We start from the raw sequence: 23,170 nt of genomic DNA, 5'->3' as shown, positions 1-23,170 counted from the left end.
GCTAACAAAAACACGTTGTGTGTGAAGAGAAGAAAAGAGAAGAAGAAGAAGAGGTGATAATAACACACCTGTCTTCGTAACTGTCTGCTTGCACTGTGGAAGGATGCTGGTCTCTTCAGGACTGAAGTATCTGGAACGTATGAGGGACTCAGCTTGTTTCTGTCCAAACTCTCTTCAGGACTGAGCCACTGAGAAGGACGTCTGCTGGCACTGTGGGTGGGACTCAGTCTGAGTGATGGATGTCTGTCTATACTGTTACTGGACATGAGTTTAGGTCTCTCTGTGTTGTGGTCTGGATTCAGTCTGTATCCGTCCATACTGCGAGTAGAGCTGAGTCTGTGTCTGTTTATTCGATGGGCCGGGCTGAACCTGTATCCATCTATACTGTGAGCTGAGCTGAGTCTGTGTCTGTTTATTCTGTGAGCCGGACTGGACCTGTATCCCTCCGTACTGTCAGCTGGACTGAGTCTGTGTGAGGAGTGTCTGTCGACGCTCTGAACGGTGCTGAGGCAGATCTTTGGCCTCGAGCTGCGTCCAGTCCCCAGTGAAGCGTGGCTGAATGCTGGCAGAGCTCCTGGAACCTGCAGCAGTGAGCCGCCTCCACTGGAGCCCAGAGATGTCATGGAGCCTGTAGAAAATAATGTGGCATCATAATTATGGACACATTGAATACAGTATTTCTAAAGAGAGAAGTGTTATTGAAAACGAGAATTATCAAGAGTTCTGTTAGAGATATTATTTAAGTGCCAGTAAAACAACTTCTTACAATTGATGTTGATGTTTTCCAAATATATACTTATATATTATACTTTATATCCAACATACCATACATATACTGTATATATAATCTTTATTTAACTAGGAATTCACATTGAGATTAAAACCTCTTTTACAAATAAGACCTAGTCAAGACAGGGTAAAGTAGCAGCATCCAACACATAACAAGACAACAACATTGAATCACGACAGCAACAATAGGTATGACAAAATACATCATATCATCATACAGTGCACTAACAGGGCAGCATGTTGATCATGTGTTTGTTATCTAATTGAAGCAATTGCAGCTAGCAGTGACCACTTCCTTTACAAGAGGTAAAGTTATCGGACCATTTGATGTCTTATTTTCAAACTAATGGACAGATTCACTCTTACTACCCAGAATTGACCTCTGATTAGCAGAGGTCAATCATCTATAAGATAGATGGGTCCTATCTCAGGGAACTCTTTTTCCCTCTTGGTTAAAGGTGCTCAATTTGATATCCAGAACATTAAGTTAGCAGCAAACTATTTGCTATATAAAGATATAGAGGAGTGATGTCTACCTGAGCAGAGAATGAAGTCGCTCTCCCTCTGTGTTTGTTGTAATCCGAGTTTCTCCTTGCTTTGTTGATATAGCCGGGCCGTTCATGCATGTGAGCGTGCCCCACTGGCTAGCTGACTGCCGCTGATCTGCACTGCTTTCATACGGCGATTACAGCTGATACCAACGGCGTCATCGAGGAAACGTAGCACCCCCCCCCCCCCAGGTTACCACTGTTATCTCTGTCAGCACTTTCGCTGTTGTTTTCACTGTTAGCACCGTTACTAACGAGCCGCCGGCTCGCCGTTGCCATGTTGAGAGCCATTGAGAGGCAATAGAAATGCTCCCAGTCCTGTATTTAGCTCCTTGAAAACTACTTCATCCTACCAGAATAAGTCTGGTGATATTCTTTATTTTTCCTATAGTCAACAAATCACAAAAAAGACCAAAACGAAAACAATTATCTGATCCTATTAACAACTGTCTGCGTATCCAAAGCCTGATATAGATTATTCCTCAGTGCCATAGAGCTCCGTCATTGTCCAGAAACTATTAAAATCAATCAATGAGTCACACGGTTGCACTGAGTGACTGATGTTCCTTCATTACCATGAACATAAACACTGTAGTTTAATTTGACTGCCATTTACAGGGTTGGAAAGTATTATTGGGGGACAAACTTACACATTGTTGTTTTTTTGTCTTTTCATAGGATTTGTTGATAATTATAAAAATATAGAGGTCCTATATCATTATTATTATTCGTCATTTATATTTTTGCACATAAATAAAACTCAAAACTCAGTGTTACACTGTTTAGATTTGATGAATTTTGCAATGACCAAGCGATTCTAAAGTACCCCCTGTGTGTGATGTCGTAAGTGTAAAAACTAAGAGTAGGATGGGACCACCAGCTGTTGAAAAAAAAAGTCCCCCATGTGCTCTGTAGTTAACACTAATCCTACTAATTTGTTACTAATATTAAAAAACAAACATCTCCCTCTTTAAGGTCTATTATAACAGTGCCTCTTGTTGTGCTGCATCACATCTCAACTGCCTTCTCTGCTATTTATGGAAGCAATAACCTTTACAGCAATCAGTTAGTGGTTATAGCACAGTGAGAACTGTTCCTTAATTTAATTGGCTATAAACAACCAAATTACCTGAGTAGCTGTAGCCGGAGTACGCCTCATGGCAAATGGGAGGATAAGAGGAGCATCTGAGTGGCTGAACGAAGCTGTCGCTGGGGAGAGACAGCATGCGTCCTATGCTCAGCAGGTTGCCATGGGAACAATCCTCATCCTCAACCTGCACCTGCCACACAAGATCATCGCCGCACCGTCATTGTTATTGTCACCTCCGCTCCCTTCCCCACCACACATGCAGAGACAGGAAACACACATTCTGTCAGTTACCTGGGCAGGTGTGTCCACATTTGGCACCAGGTCTCCGCCCACAGACGCAGTACTGAGGTTTCTGGCGGCCTCCTCTCTCGCCTTCATCTCTTCCTTCTCCCTCTTCTCCTCCAGCTCATCCAGCTGTGCCTCCTTGTTGCTCTCCTCCAGGTGCTTCATCAGAACGGCCACGACCACGTTGACCAGCACGAACTGAGCCGTTAGGACGAAGGTGACGAAGTAAACGGGGGAGATCAGGGGCAGGTAGGTGAGGCAGTGGCGCTCCTGCGGGCGACACTCTCGCAACGTGTCCTAGACGGCGAGGGTAAGAGAGGAGGATAGAGATAATTAAGCAATGTAGAAAACTGATCATAGATAAAGGGATTTAAGGTGATATTCAGATATATTACTGTACTATGTTGCATTTCCTCTCTTCTCCAACAGGGGGAGATGTGGATCTGAGTGTGAACAGACCTTGAGCCTGTCACAGAAGAATAATACACTCTCCTAAACCGCTAATGTCAGCAGCTCTTAGTCTGTCATAAAAACAGTGATCTTCTCTGCTTAATGCAACGCCTGTCTCATAACCGATACTTTGAGACACACTCCTATGCACAGACACAAACATGGACTTTCCCGTCTCTCCATCTTCTTTAAAACGCCCACACAGCAGAGGAGAGAGAGAGAGAAATAACCTTCATAATCCCATTCCAGTTGTCCCCTGTAGACACCCTGAAGAGCGTGAGGAAAGCCATGCCGAAGTTGTCAAAGGTAGCATGGCGACTAAGACCCTCACATGGGTTCTCGTCTGAACACTCTGAAAGAGGATGAAAAGAAGAAAAGAGTATTAGAGGCAGTAAGTGTGAGAGATGAAGGCGAGGGGAGAGAAGAAAGATAACTGTTTGTAGATTAGAGCACGTATTAGAACGCTGATTCTAAATTGACATAATTAATGCATGTAACAACAGAATTTATGCATGTTACGTAATCTACCGATATCTCACCAGAATCAGCTGAGGCACACACACACTCACTCACTCACACATCTGTGCATCTGCATCGATTTATATGCATGCACACACTCACGTGCTTGCACATACACGCATGCATGCACGTACACGCACACACACACACTAACCCAGTTTTCCAAAGAGCTCAACTCCCAGAGCTGCATAGATGAAGAACAGCAACATGAAGAGCAGACCCAGATTCCCCACCTAGACAGACATATTACAATCACACACAGATATATACAGTGTATGATACACAGAAAAAAAGACATGTACAGTATACATAGAGAGAGACGCAAACATGCAAACAGATAGAAAGAGACAGAGACTGCTAAGCATAGTAAGCTTAATGTTTTCTACATCTTAAAAACATATTACGAGCCATCATGATACCTGGAGTTGAATCATATCTCAGATTGTAGTTTGAGAAACAAAGATGCACTTTCATAGCCTGGGATCCAGTCCTCATGAACCACAAACGCGCCCGTTTATTCTAATTATAAAGCAATTCACAGCGACTTGGCTTGTCTTCCCCCATGGTGGGAGGTATGGAGATGCCTGATTAGATGACGGATAAACCTATTGATGAAGTGCACTCGGACACCACTGCAAAGACCTGGGTTCAATCCCCTGCAAAGATCTGTCACTTCAAAGATAATTGGCATTATTCGTGGGTGGGAAGGCAGTGAAGGATCATGGGTATTTTGCTGCTCTAGAGATTCCTACTGGTTTGTTGGAGCCATAGACTGTATAAAATATGGACGTAGTCTCTGTGACATCACCCATAGGTTTCTGAAGAGCCGTTATGAAGCTCAAAGTGGGCGGCTCCAGCCATCGCCATCTTGGGAGTGACAACACTAATTCCCAAACTAATCCGGTGGAGCTGAGGCGGGCCAGGTGATGCAGCAGAGCAGACAGCTACTGTAGCAGCCAGCGACCTGTTACCCACCTGTCACTCAAAGCAGTCAATAAGCTTAGACTGTATATAACAAGTAAACAAAGTCACAATGACAACACACATTGGTTTGCGGACCACGGTTTTGAAGCCTTGAGTTCGGCATTTTGGCTGTCGCCATCTTATTTGCAACCAGTAGTGACACGAGAGGGTCGAGCTAAGTACAACCGAACACTGAATTTGACATTTTTAGGCGACCAAAAAGTTAGAATTAACTTTCATGAGCTGAAAATACACTGTGAAAGGGATAAAGTTAGAAAATAAGACTAACTAAGACGAAAACACGGACAACTCCCAGACCGGACAACGCAGTGGTAGTGACCTGTCAATCACAAGGTAGCCCCGCCCTAAAGCATACCCTGCTTTATGGTCTATTTGACTCTAAATGGGACCATTATTTACTAAATGAACATCATGCTGTATTGAAGAAGACTTGAAACTAGCGATTGAGACCATAAACTCATGTTTACAATGTTTACTGAGGTAATAAATCAAGTGAGAAGTAGGCTCATTTTCTCATAGACTTCTATACAATCAGACTTCTTTTTGCAACCAGAGGAGTCGCCCCCTGCTGGCTGTTAGAAAGAATGCAAGTTTAAGACACTTCAGCTTTGCCTTCATTTTTCAGACCCGGAGGTTGCCCACTGGCTTAATGCTTAATTAGCAAAAGAGAACAAAAACGTTTTTTGTACCAGTCTGTAAACATGATTATTTCTGCTGTAAAGCTGGGCACTTTAACATCGGGGTCTATGGGGATTGACTCGCTTTTGGAGCCAGCCTCAAGTGGCCATTTGAGGAGCTGCTGCTTCTGGCACTTCCACATTGGCTTCATTTATCAGCACCGGAGGTATCCGCTTCGTTGTAACAGATGCGTAGACGATCTAGGAGTGATAGTGTGAAGCTCCGTGTGCTATTATTTTGAAAATGGATATCATTTAGCTGCATTTCAGAGGCAGGAACACAAACACTTTATAAAGGTCTACTTTCCCTGTTCTCATTTATTGTGCACCACCTTCCCTCCCCCTTCCTCTCTACTCTCTCATTTCTGGTAGCGTCCCCTGAGGGTCCTGAGCCCAGGAGCCAGGTAGATCCTTCCTAAAGCCTTCCCCCACACCCGAGCGCATCATCCTAGTTCACCAATTACTTTTCACACATTTCATATTCAAACAAGTCTCAGAGTCACACTAGCGGCAGTACGCACAGCAGGGGTTTGAGTTAAATGCTAATGTCAGTTTGCTGTGAACATGCTGATATTTAGCAGTGATGTTTACCATGTTCCATGTTTGTCGTGTTAGCATGCTGGCTTTTGAGAATTAGCACTGAACACAAAGTACAGCTAAGGCTAATGTCTTTTGTTTTGTAGGTATTTGGTCATAAACGTTGGCCTTTACTTGAAAAGTTTACCAGCTTTTTTTTGTGTAAACTGTGTCACAGCTCTTTGTCAATCAGATTTATTTGTCTTTTATTGGACAAATTAAAATTTTGACCTGATGATGACTAGATAAAAAGTTAAGAGATCACAGAAGTTAACACCCTGAGGGGAACATGAATATGTGTAGCAAAATCCATGACAATCCATCCAATGGTTGTACACAAATATCTAGAGGAAAAGTAAGGATGTCACTACAGTCATTAGGCTTTATCCTCTGGGGACCACGAAGATCTGTACAAATGTCATAACAATCCATCCAGTGGTTGAGATCTTTCAGTCAGGACCAAAGAGGTGGACCGACCAACTGACATTGCCATCCCTGGAGCCATTAAATGTGTCCAAAGACAGTTACGTGTGCATGTCCGTTGATGGTTTAGTCCTTGCTTGTGAACGTCTCCTTTAGACCAACAATAGCACTGCGTCAAAAAAATGCAGCATTCTCAATGAGACAGGTGCCATGGTAGAGTGCTCGAGCAAAAAAAAACTTGAATCTGGCCTCATAAATCACTTTTGCCGCATCACAGAGCAATGTCATCCGGAAGTGCTCTCCTTTGGCCAATCAGATATGTGCAATTATCCAATCCTGGTAGAATACGTGGCTAATTTTACTCCTCACCTCGCAAGCACCGAGAAAGAGGAGAAAAATACTGCTGCTGTGACGACTTGACAGAGTTTTACAATCCTGCCTCAAAGGGGAATAAATTGCTGTGTGGTGTCTTTGTGATGATAAGCTTTCAGACTGGACGTTATGGTTCATATTTTATCTTCTTACAGACACCCAGTAGCAAAACAATCGCACCAAAGCAGCTGTGAAGTTATGTGCCATAAAGTTATGATTGAAGTGGCGATTTATCAGCCACGTTGATACATTTAAAGATCAGCCATTAGCCTTTAGCTAAACACGAGGATGTCGTCACGCTTGTTTGGTGGTGATTTGGTGTCACTGAACAGTCTGTTAGTAAATCATGTGGGGGGGCAGTCAGTGCCAGCCCTGATGAATCGCTGAATAAAACAAGCTGTCTGCAATTCTTCAGATCTGGAAACCAGGCTCGCAGTTTAAAGAGACACGTTGTATTTCACAGCGTCAGTGCTGCCTCTTACCTGAGGCAGAGCTTGAATCACTGTGTCCAAAAGGGCTCTCATTCCTGTCGCCATCTTCAACAGCTTCAACACTGAAACATTGTAATGTGTCAGCTCTTATCCGCCACGTATCAGCGTGTTTTCTTTGTGTTTGTGTCACTGTGTGTTACGCGTGTGTACCTCTTGTTATCCTGAGTACTCTCATGATGCGTATGATGGTGGGGTTGATGGGGAGGGAAGCATTCAGGTCTATTTCCTCCAGTGTGATTCCCATGATGGACATCAACACAATGGCGAGGTCCAACTGGTTCCATCTTGACACACGCACACAAACAACGTCAGTTTATTTAAGGATGTTATGTTTGTGAGTGTCTTTGTAATGATGTGAGAGCTTGAATACCTCTCTTTGAAAAAGCGCCGCAGGCCAAAAGCGATGAGTTTGAGAATGGACTCGATGACAAAGACCACTGTGAAGACGTAATTGCAGTACTTCAGTATCTCCTCGAAGTACTGCGGGACACAAAGACACACACTTAAAAAAAGCCCACTACAGTAGCTGTACTGTACCACCGCATACCGCTTCATTACTATGGTTCTAGGGCAGGTGGTAGCAGGTGTTGCCATGGTTACCTGAGGCTGGTTGTAGTGCTCCATGCTCATGGTGATGAGGTTTGTGAAGATGATGATGGTGATGAAGAGGTCCAGGTAGTGGCTGGTGCACACAGTGTGGATGGATCGACGCAACGGGGAGTAGTCAGCGTAGTACGGCTTCTCCTGGGCCCCTGCATTTCACACACACACACACACACACACACACACACACACACACACACACACACACACACACACACACACACACACATACACACGGTCATTAAAATGCCTCTGAAAGAAAAATATGATATGGGCTATGAAGTCACTCATGAAGTGGGTGCCAAGTGTCGCACTGTGTGTGACTGTCCATATGTGCGTGTGTGTGTGTGTGTGTGTCGGTGTCGGTGTGTGTGTGTACGGACTAAAAGTGCCACCTCAGGAATTCAATTCTATCCATCATGCACACACACACACTGCATGGCACCTCAAGGTGTCTTTGGGCAGAAACCCTTGCTGTCTGCTGCCAGACAGTTAACTGACTAAGAGGAAAGCACTACTAGAGATTACTCTGCAGAGAGAGAAGGACCGAGTGAGAGAGAAATGAGGTGGAGCAAGAGGGAGAAAGTGTGTGTAGTAGAAGTGTGTATCCGTGCATAATATGGGCAGAAATTATGCTTGTACTCATACAGTATGTATGCGGAGAAAAGAGGTTTATTGTGTATGTGTGTGTGTTATATTACAGATATATGGCCAGAAGTATGTGGACCCGCCTGTCTTGTGCATGTTTCGACTAGGGATGTTTTCCAGGATTGGGTGAGGCCCCTTATGACAAATTGGGGTTCCCCTTTCGAAAAATATTAATGCTAAAGCATACAATGATGGGAACAAGATAAATACCTTTAAAAATATAATATAATAATATCAATATACTCCACTGTGATGAACTGGGCTTTCCACAAGGATATGGAGTAGCCAGTCGATTGTTGATGTGTTTTTTCATCAATTATTTTGCTAATATTCGTCAAACACTGAAGACGTCTCTCTGCTCTGTACTCGGCAGGGCACGACCTGTTAGCTGAGCGCACAGACACACACATTCATATAGAGCATTTGGGGGCGGGACTGATATACGCACGTTTCTCTATCATCCTCACCAGCCCATCGTTAATTTAGAAAAAAATAGAAGTACTGCCTTGTGGTTGTATGCCTCCGCCAACCAGTCAAGTTGCAGTTTACATCAACGTTTTACCAAAATATCATCACTTCATCATTTTATCCTGTTAGACACTTGTGTGAAATTGTCATAATTAGCATAGTGAATTCTTGAGTTAAGTCCAAAAACGTGTTTTGAGAGGCCACGGACCTTGACATTTGACCACTAAATTCTAATCAGTTCATCCTTGAGTCCAAGTGTTTGGATGTTTTTTGCCAGATGTAATGAAAAAAAAGTCGGCACGTTGGCCCACTGGGAAAGCGTCCGGTTTGCCAGATGGCCAGTCCTGTACACAAAGCAAGGTCCATAAAGAAATGGTTTTCCATGTTGGCGTGGACAAACTTTACTGGCCTGCACAGAGCCCAGATCACGACCCCATGAAACACCTTTGGGAGGAAGTGGAACGCCAACTGAGAGCTAGGCCTTATCGCCCAACATCAGTGCCAGACCTCACTAATCCAGGATGTCCACTCGATAAAGCTGCATCGCATTCTGGTTGCACCACGGCTCCGTCACGTTTTAAATGTTCATTGGAAGCATTTTAGAGGTGGAGAGTCTTAAAATGGTCTGTTCTATAGCAGCCTTTTTCAATATTGTTTAGAGCAGTTTGACTTATATTTACAAGCATAATGATTACACATTTGCAACTGATTTATGACCAGTGTGGTAACGAAGAGTTCATGGCTGTACTTTTGTGTTTTAAATACTATCAACAGCTCAAAACCACAACATTACGTCTCCTCCTTCACGGGTATTGAAGTAGAATTGACATAAACAAACAAGAAAACATTGTTTGCTATATGTCTGTTAAGATAAAGTTAATCAGTAATGAAGGCATCATTATTAAATATAGGCATTGATGAATTTCCAACTTCAGAGCCGTGAACTGCTCCAGCAAAAATAGACCTGGCATGAAAAGACAGCAGAGCAGATAAAAGCACCACACATAAGCCGTGAGTGAGATGCCCTAGTCACAAGTCCAGTGGACATTGAAATATTGGTTAGAATGGCAGTGGATCGCCTCCGGTAGCTGCAAAGTACCCAGAATGAATTGGACGCTTGGAGTAATGCTCTTGTGTATGAATGGAAGCAAATACCTAAATCTTGTGGCGGGAAGCCATACTAGAAGAGTGGAGGCTGTTGTTGCAGCATATTAATGCCAATGGTCTTGAAAAGGCATATTCAACAATCACGTATGGGTGTGATGTTCAGCTGTTCACATACTTTTGGCCATATACTGTATGTCTCACATTCCCTCTCCTCCCCTTCCCCTCCCGTTATCCCGTTATCTCACTTCTCCTCCTCTTCTCCAACCGCTTCTGTCGTTTCTCCTCCCTCAGCCGCGCCTCCTCCTCCTCCTGCTGCTGGCGACACTTGTGAAAGTTTTCCACCACCACTCCCACAAACATGTTGAGCACAAAGAAGCTGACGATGAGGAGGAAAGAGATGAAAAACAGCAGCATCCAAGGGTTGTTGTTTCTTACTGGCTGCAGAGAGATACAAAGAGAGAAAATGGAAGATGAGAAGAGGAGGAGGAGGAGGAGGAGGAAGAGGAAGAGGTAACATGGGGACACAAACCACAAAAGAGGACCAAAGAGTGACGAGGAGGGGTGGAGAGGAAGAAGAGGAGAGAGCATATATAAGAAGACAATGTAAATCCTGAGTCAGCACTGAAACTGTCAACTCGCATCTATTTATCCATCTGCCTTTTTTCTTTCCTTACACCTCCCTTCTCCAGAAATATTTCCCCGTTCTGCTTGAAAAAACAAGATCAAATGGTGCCTGAGACTGACACAAAACAGAACCCAAACAGAGTGAAATACAATATACACTGGCTGAACGGTTTGTAAGTCTCCCTGATAGCCTATTCATTTTTTACATTCCACAACCAGTCTCTTCCTCTCTATGTGTATGTGTATGTGTAAGTGTGTGTGTGTGTGTGTGTGTCTTTACCTGTTGGTCCACTGCAACAGCATCCAGGCCATCATACATGATGCTGACCCAGCCGTCTTTACATGACAGCACAAACAGCGACATCAGCGCCTGGAAGAGTGAGACACATATAAATGAGCTTCAGGCTGTCAATCAGCTTGTAAGAGCAAGTGTCAGCCCTGTGTGTGTTTTTGTGTGTGTGAGTGTGTGTTTGAGTGTGTGTGTGTTTTTGTGTGTGTGAGTGTGTGTGCGTGTATGTGTGTGACAAACCTGTCCCAAGTTGTCAAAGTTGTATTTCCGTCGAACCCAGCGGTATCCTGCCTCCAGACACTGGGTTTTATTGGTGATGTTACTCACATCGCGCCCGTCACAGTGGAAGAACTTCCCTTTAAACAGCTGCATTCACAGACAGATGTGTGCAGACAGATAAACACATACAGGAACACTGTAACCTCAAGGTAATGTAAACAAAGCTCCACAGAGCGAGGTATGTTTGTATGTATTATTGTACAGTAAATTAGTCAGCGAGCGCCTACAGGCCTACTGTATGTTGCAGCTAAGATATCCAAGTACCATCTGGTCTGGCCTGCTTCACAGTCATTACACGCTTCAGGACGGAGTGTTCTCATTACAAGATGAGTCAGTGCAAGTGAGGTTTTGAGAAATATATGCCTGGGTGTTAATATTCATCAAGCATATATTTCCTGTGAAAGAATGAATTGACATATTTGCAAAAATGGAAACTAGGAAATACTTTAGAGGTGGAGAGTTAACAGAAGACCTTTACAGTGAACGGCTTTTAGTACCAAAATGCCATTGAATTAATATTTAAAATACATTTTCGGCTTATGACCCCGTAAAGTGAAGCGATGCGGATGTGAGCTACAAGCAGTTCAACCAAAGAGCATTTTCCCCAGACAGTTTATCTCCTTTTAAGGATTTCAAGGCCTGAAGAGATGAAACTGTCCAGTATTTCACAAGAAACAAAAAGCAATTACTAGTCAAAAGTAGGGCTGTCAATTGATTAAAATATTTTATTAATCACATGATTGTCCATAATTAATTAAGATTAATCGCAAATGAATCACTTTTTCTGTTCAAAATGTACCTTAAAGGGAGATTTGTGAAGTATTTAATACTCTTATCAACATGGGAGTGAGAAAATATGTTTGCTTTATGCAAATGTATGTATATATTTATTATTGGAAATCAATTACCAACGCAAAACAATGACAAATATTGTCCAGAAACCCTCACAGGTACTGCATTTAGCATGAAATATGCTCAAATCATAACATGGCAAACTGCATCCCAACAGGAAACAACAGCTGTCAGTGTGTCAGTGTGCTGACTTGACTATGACTCGCAACAAACTGCATGTGATTATCATAAAGTGGGCATGTCTGTAAAGGGGAGACTCGTGGGTACCCAAAGAACCCATTTTCATTCCTATATCTTAAGGTCAGAGGTCAAGGAACCCCTTTGAAAATAGCCATGCAAGTTTTTCCTCGCCAAAATTTAGCGTAAGTTGGAGCGTTATTTTGCCTCCTTCGCGACAAGCTAGTACTTCTTAGGTTTTCTAGTTCCATGTGATGTCACTATCTTCAGCCTAGCTTTAAAACTGAGCCCGCTACAACCTAAAAATCACACGTTGCGTTAATGCCGTAAAGAAATTAGTGGCATTAAAACGAATTTGCGTTAACACGTTATTATCACGTTAACTTTACAGCCCTAATCAAAAGTAGTCATAAAATAAACATATTTTTGTTTTACAGAAATATTCTTTCTCACACCTTTAATTATTTGGGACCTCTTAGATTCCCCCAGATTGGAAACCACTGTTTTATAACATGATAATCTTATTGCTCCTTCCTTTTATATTCTGTACAACTGGGTAAGTTTTTATTTAAAAACTGTAATTTATCAGTTTGTTTTGAATATTAAAAACTGATAAAAGTTGCCTAAAATAAATAATAATATAGAAATCCAGGTGAAAATCCAATTTAGAAAACACTTTCTCAGCACAATCCCTCTGCAGTTGAACCATTGTAATTTTAATTACTTCCAGGGACTCTGGTGCATAATCAGCAGCTCATTTGCATTTCCTCCCAATTTTTCTCCCCACATTTTATTACCTGAAGCATATTCTGAGATGCGCCTCGTTAATTTTAAACCACGGTGATCTGTGTTTTCTTGTAGCAGAAAAGACAACAAGCTTTGGATGTTTGGACACACAAAACCGGGTGAATATAAGTTTAAACTGAAATAATAATTATAATAATAATGAGGCTTATCTTCACCCAACAGCGTGTGAGCAGGGAATATACAGTATAAATGTTTACCTGGACTCCCAGAATTCCAAAAACGATGAAAAAAGCACAGCAGATGAGGACGATATTCCCAATGGGTCTGAGAGATGTGATCAGAGTCTCCACCACCAGTTTTAGACCAGGAGCCCGGCTTATCACCCTGCGACACACACAGTCACACACACACACAGTCACAAACACAAGTACACTACATTGTATTAATGGAGTAAATACAAGAGAAAATACCGTACTGCTACCTGAGTGGTCGCAGTGTGCGGAGAAGACGAAGCACTCGGAGGATGCCTAAGATTCGATTACCACCTGCTGATGCGATGGAAACTAGGATGTCCACCAGCGACACAAACACCAGCAGCCCGTCTAAGATATTCCAGCTGCTCTGCAGGTACACACCTTTTCCAAAGTACATGCCCAGAGCTACCACCTTAACACACACACACACACACACACACACACACACACACACACACAGAATTAGACACAAAATTACTGAAATAATAAAATAACATTATGAGGTGTAAAATGAGTTAAAAAAAAAGCAATTCTTTTTCACTCATGAAGAAAATTGCCCTCTTATAAGTAAGATGAGAAAATTAACTTGGAGTGAAGTGCTCGTTGAGGAAACGTGTCTTGTTATGGTTACCTTGATCATCATTTCACCCACGAAGATCACCGTGAAGATATAATTGGACACACTGAGGAACACCCGCTCCTGTCACACACACACACACACACACACACACAGACACACACAGACACATACACGTGTGAGTGTGCACAGACACACACAAAGAAGCACATTCATCAATTTAAGGGTTTTCGTGTCCCAGTAGCTTTAGTACTCCAACTGCAACGTGTTACATAATGAGCTGGGGGAAAGAAATCTATTATGACTGTAGTAGAAACATAAAAAAAACATACTGAGAGCAGCACATGTTTTTATAATGACTCCCAAACTGCTGTTACATCAACAACAAGGATATGAATTCAGCTGTAACCGACAGCTTGTGTTGAGTGTGCGTGTGTGTGTGTGTGATCTTGACAGCCGGTCCTCACTTCATTACAGGGCTGTTTGAGGTTTAGACTGGATGTTAGAGTTAAGGTTAGAATCAGATTTAGCTTAAAGGGATAGTTTGGGTGTTTTGAAATGGGGTTGTATGAGGTACTTATTCATAGTTAGTGTATTACCTACAGTAGATGGCGGTCGGCACGCCCCCAGTTTGGAGAAACAGACAGGAGTTATCACAAGGGAGTAAAGCAATGTACTGCTGTGGACGAGGGCGTCAGCAAAACATATTTTAGCCACCTGAAGAAATCATTATCAGTTTAAGTTTAAGAATATTTTCACTGCTTTATCTCACTGTCAGACAGACCTTTCTGACAGAGAACTGAAGCCTTTGCTCTCTTCAAAGCCACCAGACTCCATTGACAAAAACAGTAATTTTACCTCGCAGAACACGGGAGTTGCTGATCTACCGCTGCCTCCATCGGTTAGTTTCTTTGTCTGATTGTGTGATTTTGGTGAATCCAAACCAACCCTTTAAAACACCAAAGTCACACAACAACACAAACAAACTAACCGATCGAGGCAGCGGTAGATCAGCAACTAGGGCTGCCCTAGACCAAAGAAATTCTTAGTCGACTCAGACTCACATGATTTTGTCAACTAATCGATTAGTTGATTTAAACGACATCTGTGAAACTGAGTTTTTCCACAAAGAATCACACAAAAGCACCACTTTAAATCTTGTGTTTACCAGCGGTGTGCTCCTAAGTTTCTTGGAAAAGTCATGCATAAGTCAGCATGAAAAAGCATAATAAACAACTTAGTCGACCGAAAAACAACCAATTAGTCGACAAATCGACTAAGAATGGGCAGCCCTACCAGCAACTCCCGTGTTCTGCAAGATAAAATTTGTGTTTTTGTCAAATGAGTCTGGTGGCCTTGAAGAGAGCATAGATAAAGTAATGGTTTCAATCCCTCATCAGAAAAGGCTGTCTGACGGCAAGATAAAGCTGTGAAAACATTCTAAATATAGTGCACACTTAATGATGTTGATTTTTTTAGGTGAGCTTTCTGTTACAGTAAGTGTCTAAAATCTGTTTTGCTGCTGTCCCCGTCCACAGCAGTACATTGCTTTGCTCCCGTGCTGGTACTCCTGTCTGCTTCTCCAAACTGGGGGCGTCATCTACTGTAGGTAATGCACTGACTATGGATAAGTACCAAATACAACCCCACTTAAAAAAAAAACTAACTATTCCTTTAAGGCGAGTCAAGTTTATTTGTATTGCACCTTCCAGACAGTGCTTTATATATAGGAATAGAAAAACACCATTTAAAAAAACACACTGAATATGGAAATAATATTGATTAAATATAATAAAACACAACAGACCAGGATTGTAGTTTCAATGTAAAATTACAACCATTAAGTTTAAGTTAAGGGTTGAGGTTCAGCATGTTGTAGTAGAGATAAACACATGGGAATGTAAGTGTTTGCGTGCGTGTATTTGTGTGTGTGTGTGTGTGTGTGTGTGTGTGTGTGTGTGTGTGTGTGTGTGTGTGCGTGCGTGTGTGTGCGTGTGTGCGTGTGTGTGTGTGTGTGTGTGTGTGTGTCTGCTACCATGCTGTTGGACGGTATGTCAGGTCTCTCCAGTGCAATGGTGATACAATTAAGGAAGATGAAGAGGAGGATGACATGATCAAACATCTTGTGACCTATGACCCTCTGACACCACATCCTGAGGCTGAAGAGGGAAACAGAGAAGGAAATAAATTAGTGTTTATTACTCATCATCACACATCACCTGCATCACTGTCAACATCATGTGTTTGTTTTAACTTGGCCAGCTTTAATTGATAAAAGTGAACATTGTGTTACTAAGCCTCAGCTCTAACCTTCACACTTCAACTGTGAATATTCACACATGCTGTCTAGGCCACCTAGGCCACTCAGCAGTGTGTATGTGTGTATGTGTGTGTGTGTGTGTGTGTGTGCGTGTGTGTGTGTGTGTGTGTGTGCGTGTTTAGTGTGTATTTACCGGTTGTGTGGAGCGAACAGATAGAGAGACCACTCTTCATGCTCCAGGCACCACTGAGGCTCATATGGCTCCAGTATCTTCTTCAGCTTCTTACATAAACTCTGGAAGGAACACACGCACACAAATTTGCATGAGAATGACTTCTTTGACGTTGTTAGTTCATTTTCTGAATTATTATGTGCACTCATTAAATGACCAAACTCGTGCAGTGGTCACGTTATAATTCAGAATGAAACTGAAATTGTTTTACTTGGTGGAAAACACAGAGTTATAGTCGTGACCCCATGTTGTATCAGCACATTGCAATTCCAGCACAGCACAAGTTTTTCAAACAATGTTCTCAATACTTCCTCCACCCTGCTTATAATTTATATTCAGCTAATTAAATATTTTCAAAGTGTGTAACGGTACTCAGGGTGCCTTTGCAAGTTAATTAGCTGCAGTTTTTGAACTTCTGAACACGCCGAAACAAGTTCTTTTATTAACTTGTTGTTTTAACTGGAAATACCAGAACACTTAATCATGTAGCACTCAAACATCTATATTTAAATAAATAACACAAATGCATAGAGCTGCACCTCTTCAATCTCATCCTCATCCTGATCGCTGTGGCAGTGTGTGGTCAGGGCAGCATCGTCGGGGAGGTGAAAGGTGGTGCCATTGCAGTCGGGCTGGTGAAGCATGGGCACCTGCAGGTAGTCGGGCTGGTCCAGCGACTGCTCCATGCTGCTGAAGTCGGAGCTTGTGTGTGTGTCGGACAACAAGGACTCCATTTCCCCCGACTGGCTCCTCCTGTGGAGGCTGGGGGCTCGGCTGATGCTGGTCCAGCTGGAGCGACGGCTCTCTGGCCCGTTGTCCCACGGAGCCTGTGAAGGCAACAACTAGTTGGATTTGTGACTCATTTCTTTAAGTGCAAGTAAAGATTTAATTCTTAACAGATTACAGGTACCCTGTGGAGTTATTGGCCAGCAACGCCAGTGCTCTGGTGCAAAATATATGACATATAGGGCTGTCAGATTAACCAAAATATGATCACGATCTTGATTCAGGCTTCGTGATCTCATTTTTATGTGACAACAATTCTGCCATGTTTGTATTAGTGGAGAGATCCGTTGCATCAAAACAAACGCTTCTAATTTCTGCCTAAGCTAGATCAACAAATGACAGGTGAACGTTACTCCGTTACGTACTGTGCACAGAAAGAGGGGGGCAGGACATGAATAAATCTAATGTGTGAAAGTCAGATGAATAAAATGTGATGAAAGAAAACGCTTTCTAGAGAACAAATATATTCATTCACCTGGAGTTGAAAAAGACGTGCATTGTTTTGTGTGAAACCGGATTCAAAGAGGATGATTGACAGTCAAAAGCACCTACGTTACTTTGCAAGCAAAAGTAAATCAGTACGACCACCTGAAATGTCACAAAAAGGCCAGGAAAACTTCAGTAGAAAATCCCCATCGGCCAACCACTCAAACATCCACAGCTGGAGAGAACACCATTACTGACAGCAGCGTGCCACCAATTAACAGGCAGCGACGGTCGAAAAGAGCAGCAATGCATGTGATTTTTCTCGGCACTACACAGGTTACACTCTCTGTCACGCCTCAGAAACCACATTTCTCTCCTGTGATGATTCTGACACACCACATGATCACAGCTGATAGTAACTTTGCTTGGATCCACTCGGGTATTAGACATATTGACACACAGACCCGAGACATGAGTAAATAGAACAGGCCGGCCGAAAAAATGTTGGGTGCAAGATATTTGTCTTTGCAAATGTTGCAAGGGAAGGAAATGCATTCAAGTAATTATAGTCTGAAGAATGCCCACGATGGGTTTTGCTGAGAAACATTGAAAGTAAACAAACAAAACTCTGCAAGGTACCTCTAATAGAAGGTTATTAAGATGTTATTTTTTTCCCATTTAGATAAAATTCTGTTATTATTGTAGCTTTTTAACTTGTGCAAACAAACCACAACAATATCCCCAGTTTAATCATTTAGAAATTCATTTTTTCTAATCAGCTCGGCCTGGCTTTATCTCCTTTTTAATATATTTCATCATTTTCTGTTTGAGTGCTTCTGTAAATCAACTTTATTACTGATGTTTAATGTGATGATAATGTAAGAAGAAGCAGGTGTCCTGGACTCACCGGGGACCTCGGCTCAAGGCTGTGGATGTCCATGGAAGCACAACTCGCCCGGCGTGACTGGATGGAGTTTATGGTGGGTGTGGCTGCAGTGTGTGTGATGACCGGCAGAGGAGGAGGAGGAGGAGGAGGAGGAAGAAGAGGGTGGTGGGGCATGGAGGCTTTTGGGTTCAGTAGACCATTAGGGCTCAGCATCATGGCCTGGATCTTGAGCTCTGCACACACACAAACAGACAGATACAAACATTTTAGTTAAAGGTTAATTCCTTAATTCTTTTGTTTGCAGTTTTGGCCATCATTTGTATCCGTTATGATTAGAGCTGTAGCTGCCACTGAAGACAGTATTTTTTTGTATTGGGAATTTGAGGACCTCAAGTGCAGTTTACATTTCATAATTTAAAGGTGGTGTGTAGAATTAGCAGGTATCTAGCAGTGAGGTGGCAGATTGCAACCAACTGAAGCTTTTCCCATGTGCCAAGCGTGTAGGAGAACTACGGTGGCCGACGCAAAAAAGTGAAAACGCGAACGGCCCTCTCTAGAGCCCGTGTTTTGTTTGTTCATTCTGGGCTACAACAGAAACATGGCAGCCGGCTCCGTGAAGAGGACCCACTCCCTATGTAGATATGAAGGGCTCATTCTAAGCTAACGAAAACATGATTCTTAGTTTCAGGTGATTATACACTAAAGAAAACATACTTATTAATATTATATTTCATTTCTGCTAATAGATCCCCCAAAATGTTACACACTGTTCCTTTAAGGATACACATAGTGACATTTTAAAATGTAGATACCAGTATTTTTAGACATTGTCGTTAAAAATTTCCATTTTTTTAGGCCAAGACAAATGTAAAAATGATATTCAAATTAATTAATAATTTTACAGAATTGGGTTCCTTCAAAATTATCTGAGGGTGGACGGTTCTCCTTGCTCTTGTGTGATCTAAACTATGTCAAATACCGTAGGTCAAAGTTGAACCAGGAAGCTAGTCTGTATGATGTTTAGACAGTTCGGGTAATAATTTTACCATTCGTCTTTGTTTTCTCTTCAAAACAGCTTTGGTTAACCTGGAGGTTTGTTTAAATCCTGCATGATCATCAGACTGCTTGTGTTTCTTGTCCTATCTGACGTCTTTTTACAGATGTCGCTGAAGTCCCCGATCTCAGCAATTAACTTTGTGATTACAATGTCATTATTAGCAATACCAAAGGTGATAAAAAAACTACAACAATAGCAATAGTTCTAAGTTGATCAAAGAGTTTGTACCTGCAGCATACATGTCTCTCAACTTCTCCTCATCCTCGAAAGAGAGCGATTGCCTCTCGTCATCTGTCTCAGATCTGTTGGCATCACCCTAAAAAACACAGACACGCATCACCGGGATCACCTCTATCATCATAATCTGCATCATCATCACCACCTTCCCTTGTCTGTTGACTGTTGTAAAAGTGAAAAATATGAGCAAGTTGAGAGGGAAAGACTGAGAGACAAAGAGCGGGAGGCAGACGGGCGAAGGGGATCTCCAGTGTTCTCTAGTTGAGTTATGTGCATGGCTTTGGCAGCGATCTCCTGTAGTCACGCCAATAAAGCTTTACTGAATTTAATTAAAATTCACGCCAGAAAGATGGAGGCAGACGGCTTTGGCAAAGGGTATCTGTATGTGTGTGTGTGTATGAGTGTGTGTGTGTGTGTGTGTATGAGTTTGTGATAGAGAGAGAGGGAGAGCGAGAGAGCAAGTACTGTCTGATGCTGGAGATAAAAGATGAAAACTAAACAACAAAAGCTCACCAGCTGTGAATGGCAGGCGATATCAAACACATCCTACCCTGGAGAGTATTGTGTGTGTGTGTGTGTGTCAGTGAGAAAGAAAGAGAGAGAGAAAGAGAGACAAGAGGATATAGAGAGAGAGAGATAGAGATAGAGGAAGGGAGGACAACTGAGTGTTGGATAAAGAGAAAGAGGGGAGAAACCACACAGGCAGGATGGTGGAGATTATTCTCTTGTAGGCAGCTTTGGTATCATCAGCACAACAGAGCTCAATTAGTCTCGTTCTCTCCGCCTCGTTCTCTAAGTAGCTCAAATAAAACTGAATCTTTGCCCTTACTTCAGCTTGAAAGCCCTCAACCAAAATGGCTACGAGCAAGTTGAAGAGGACGTAGTTGCCAAAGGTCATGAGGGCTACAAAATAGAGGGCAGCCAGCGGCGTGGTGGAGGCCATCCCGTTATAGAGCACCGCGTTCCAATCCTCCTGGGTGAGGATCTGCAGATGGGAGGACATGTGGAGAGAGCGGAGGTGGAAGTCAAACATATGTGGGGATGAGAAACATACACCGTCAAACACAAAATGGACCAGAAATGCAGCTTACATTGCTAGAAGCTGTTGTAAGTATAATAATAAGAAAAAGAATATGAGTAGATTCTTCCTTTAATATCTCAATGTCAGTTGAACGGTAATGATGCTCATCAGTGTTAAATGAGCTCCTGTGGAGTGCTTGTTTCATTACTTCTTCCTCCCACTCTGCTTGTGAAGCGTATCTTACCTGCCCACTGGGAGAGTTTTCATATTTTGTTGAAAAATCGAGTGTGAGCACTCTCAAATTGGAGCAAATTAAATAATGGAGAATATCATCAGGGCTACTTCTGGTGACGGTGGCAGCTGCTGTTTTTGAATCGCATCCCAATTCATTTTAAAATCACATTCAACTGTAATTCATCGATGGGGAAATTCCTCTAAATTAAATATTGTCGATGTATTTATTTGTGTGCTCACTGCTCATACACGTGTTTGTATCTGTGTGTGTGTGTGAGAGAGAGTGCATGTCGGCGGTGTGTTTGTCTAACCTGAAACACCGTGACAGTCGCCCAGAGCAGAGAGTCAAAGTTTTTTCTATCAGGTAAAGTGTCTCCACTGTCTTGTCGCAAACCGAATTTACAGCCGAATAAATGCATCCCCAAGATACTGCAACACACAAACAAACACAAATACAAAAAAACAATGAGAAAAATACTTTCATTACATGGTAATTTAATATGGATAGGTAATGCTGCCTGTGTGAATAATTGTGTACGTGCAAAAGCTGATGATGCATGTGGTAATATGTCCTGTAACAGCGTAAGAAAAAGGTCACAAGTAATGATTAGGATTAATTAAAGCTGATAAAAACAAATTGCGAGTCACAGCGTGCGTCATCGCCTTTAGAGAAAGAAACAATGTACCTGAAAATGAATATAAAGAGCATCAGCAGCATGCAGAACGTGGCCACATTGTCCATGGTCTTCACCAGCACCACCAGCTGCCTCCTCAGGGCAGGAAGGAAGCGGACCAGCTTCAAAACTCTCAGCAGTCGGAAAGTACGCAGCACCGACAAGCCTCCGTCTGCCTCACCCACAATCTCCCACACACTAAAACACATAATGATGAAAAGCAGATTATAAACACAAAGGTAAATTCACATTAAAGCAACCAGAGGAATCAATATGTACTTAACCTCAGCTCAACTCTTTTGAAGTCAGCATTAGTATCACCCACAAAAAGCCTCGCTTCCAGGTAGGGGAAAGTGCTAAGTCATTTTTCCTTGTGACAGTGTGGCAACTGAAGAGAGGAAATGGGCCAATGGTGTTTACAACTTACCAGCCAATAAAGGAGGTGAGAGCAGCGAGCACTGGCACAGTAAACAAGCAAAGCCCTTCAAGCAGCGATACATAATTTAGCTTGTAGTACTACATAATGGAGTGAATACAGGCCCCTTGGACTAAGAGTGCAACCACACTGCCAGAGCCAGAGCCACTGTGACAGTTTGGGAGATGTAACTGCAGTGCTGACTCGCAGTGAGGATTTTCCACTGACAACACGTATATCTTCTAACAGAATTCCCATTGTTGGGGTAAACTTACAATCAAAGAACCCCCTTCCCCTCAGAGCCCCACCTGATGATGACAATGATGCTGTCGAAGCCGTTGTAGGGGTTCTTGATGTAGCCAAAGAGCCCGAGAGCCATGAGCTTCAGCAGCATCTCGAGACCGAACAGACTGGTGAACACCATGTTACTGATCTCCAAAATATCTGTCAGCTCCTGCGGCTGAAGAGGCGCCGTGTTTGTGGAGAGAAAACGAGGAGAGATTGATGTACAGATATTGGACAGGCAGAGAGAAAAATGAACAAATAAACAAAGACAGACAGACTGGCAGCGAAGAGAGCAGTAGAGTCAACATGTTAGGAATTTCTGAAATGCTACTCAGGACTACAGTACAGTGTAGGTTTCCGTCTTAGATATGGAGAGAGAAGCTGCTCCAGGATGTGAATGCAGGTGTGTTTTTACCCACCATCCTTTGGAGCAGAGTGAGTGAATACACTTTTAATATTAATATTATTGATATTACTGAAAGCAGTGGTTCTTAAACTGCAGGACGGGCCCTTCTTGGGGCCATAGAGGCATTGCTGGAAAGAAAATTTTGGAGCACAAAGAAAGATTGAATTAATGTGATTGTGTAAGCAAGGTTATCAGGATTGATTCAGACGGCAAAACACCGATAGTATTATAAATAATCTTGTTCTCTGGTCCACTCTCAAATAAGTGAGAGTGTCTTATGTTTTTCTGAGTCCAAGGGCACTTTCACAAGCCAACATTTAGTCCGTACGCAGTAATCGTACTCTGGTGCGAACAAAAACAGCCGAGACCACCTCTCGCAAGCAGTCTCTGAATGTTTCCAAGCGAACCAAAAACACAGGCTG

At 42.6% G+C, this 23,170-nt stretch overlaps 2 protein-coding genes across 4 annotated transcripts in view; one reads left to right on the top strand and one right to left on the bottom strand.

The window, feature by feature from the left end:
• The window catches only part of zgc:136472 (uncharacterized protein LOC678514 homolog), a 32,224-nt gene extending 21,048 nt beyond the window's left edge, over positions 1-11,176 (top strand). Inside the window, exon 12 of the mRNA XM_037764607.1 lies at positions 11,130-11,176. The gene's annotated coding sequence lies outside the window, so the exon portion shown is untranslated. The remainder of the gene's footprint in view (positions 1-11,129) is intronic.
• Positions 1-23,170, bottom strand: part of LOC119485208 (voltage-dependent T-type calcium channel subunit alpha-1I-like) — a 52,518-nt gene that overhangs the window by 2,693 nt on the left and 26,655 nt on the right. The window contains exons 11-34 of one of the 3 annotated variants that reach the window (XM_037764603.1): positions 22,366-22,517; positions 21,655-21,840; positions 21,280-21,397; positions 20,543-20,698; positions 19,705-19,792; positions 18,441-18,652; positions 16,861-17,163; positions 16,283-16,383; positions 15,865-15,988; positions 13,884-13,952; positions 13,480-13,664; positions 13,256-13,382; positions 11,184-11,309; positions 10,935-11,024; positions 10,276-10,468; positions 7,805-7,956; positions 7,575-7,684; positions 7,355-7,488; positions 7,196-7,266; positions 3,836-3,914; positions 3,393-3,514; positions 2,719-3,009; positions 2,467-2,611; positions 69-628 (exon numbers count right to left, since the gene is read on the bottom strand). In XM_037764603.1, the coding sequence (XP_037620531.1) occupies positions 69-628; positions 2,467-2,611; positions 2,719-3,009; positions 3,393-3,514; positions 3,836-3,914; positions 7,196-7,266; positions 7,355-7,488; positions 7,575-7,684; positions 7,805-7,956; positions 10,276-10,468; positions 10,935-11,024; positions 11,184-11,309; positions 13,256-13,382; positions 13,480-13,664; positions 13,884-13,952; positions 15,865-15,988; positions 16,283-16,383; positions 16,861-17,163; positions 18,441-18,652; positions 19,705-19,792; positions 20,543-20,698; positions 21,280-21,397; positions 21,655-21,840; positions 22,366-22,517 (3,894 nt within the window). Of the gene's footprint in view, positions 1-68; positions 629-2,466; positions 2,618-2,718; positions 3,010-3,392; positions 3,515-3,835; positions 3,915-7,195; positions 7,267-7,354; positions 7,489-7,574; positions 7,685-7,804; positions 7,957-10,275; positions 10,469-10,934; positions 11,025-11,183; positions 11,310-13,255; positions 13,383-13,479; positions 13,665-13,883; positions 13,953-15,864; positions 15,989-16,282; positions 16,384-16,860; positions 17,164-18,440; positions 18,653-19,704; positions 19,793-20,542; positions 20,699-21,279; positions 21,398-21,654; positions 21,841-22,365; positions 22,518-23,170 lie in introns of all 3 variants that reach the window. The other 2 variants (XM_037764602.1, XM_037764604.1) reach the window with 2 other exon arrangements.

This window comes from Sebastes umbrosus, chromosome 3, assembly GCF_015220745.1.
Source record: "Sebastes umbrosus isolate fSebUmb1 chromosome 3, fSebUmb1.pri, whole genome shotgun sequence".
NCBI lineage: Eukaryota > Metazoa > Chordata > Actinopteri > Perciformes > Sebastidae > Sebastes > Sebastes umbrosus.
This window is presented reverse-complemented; position numbering and strand designations above follow the sequence as displayed.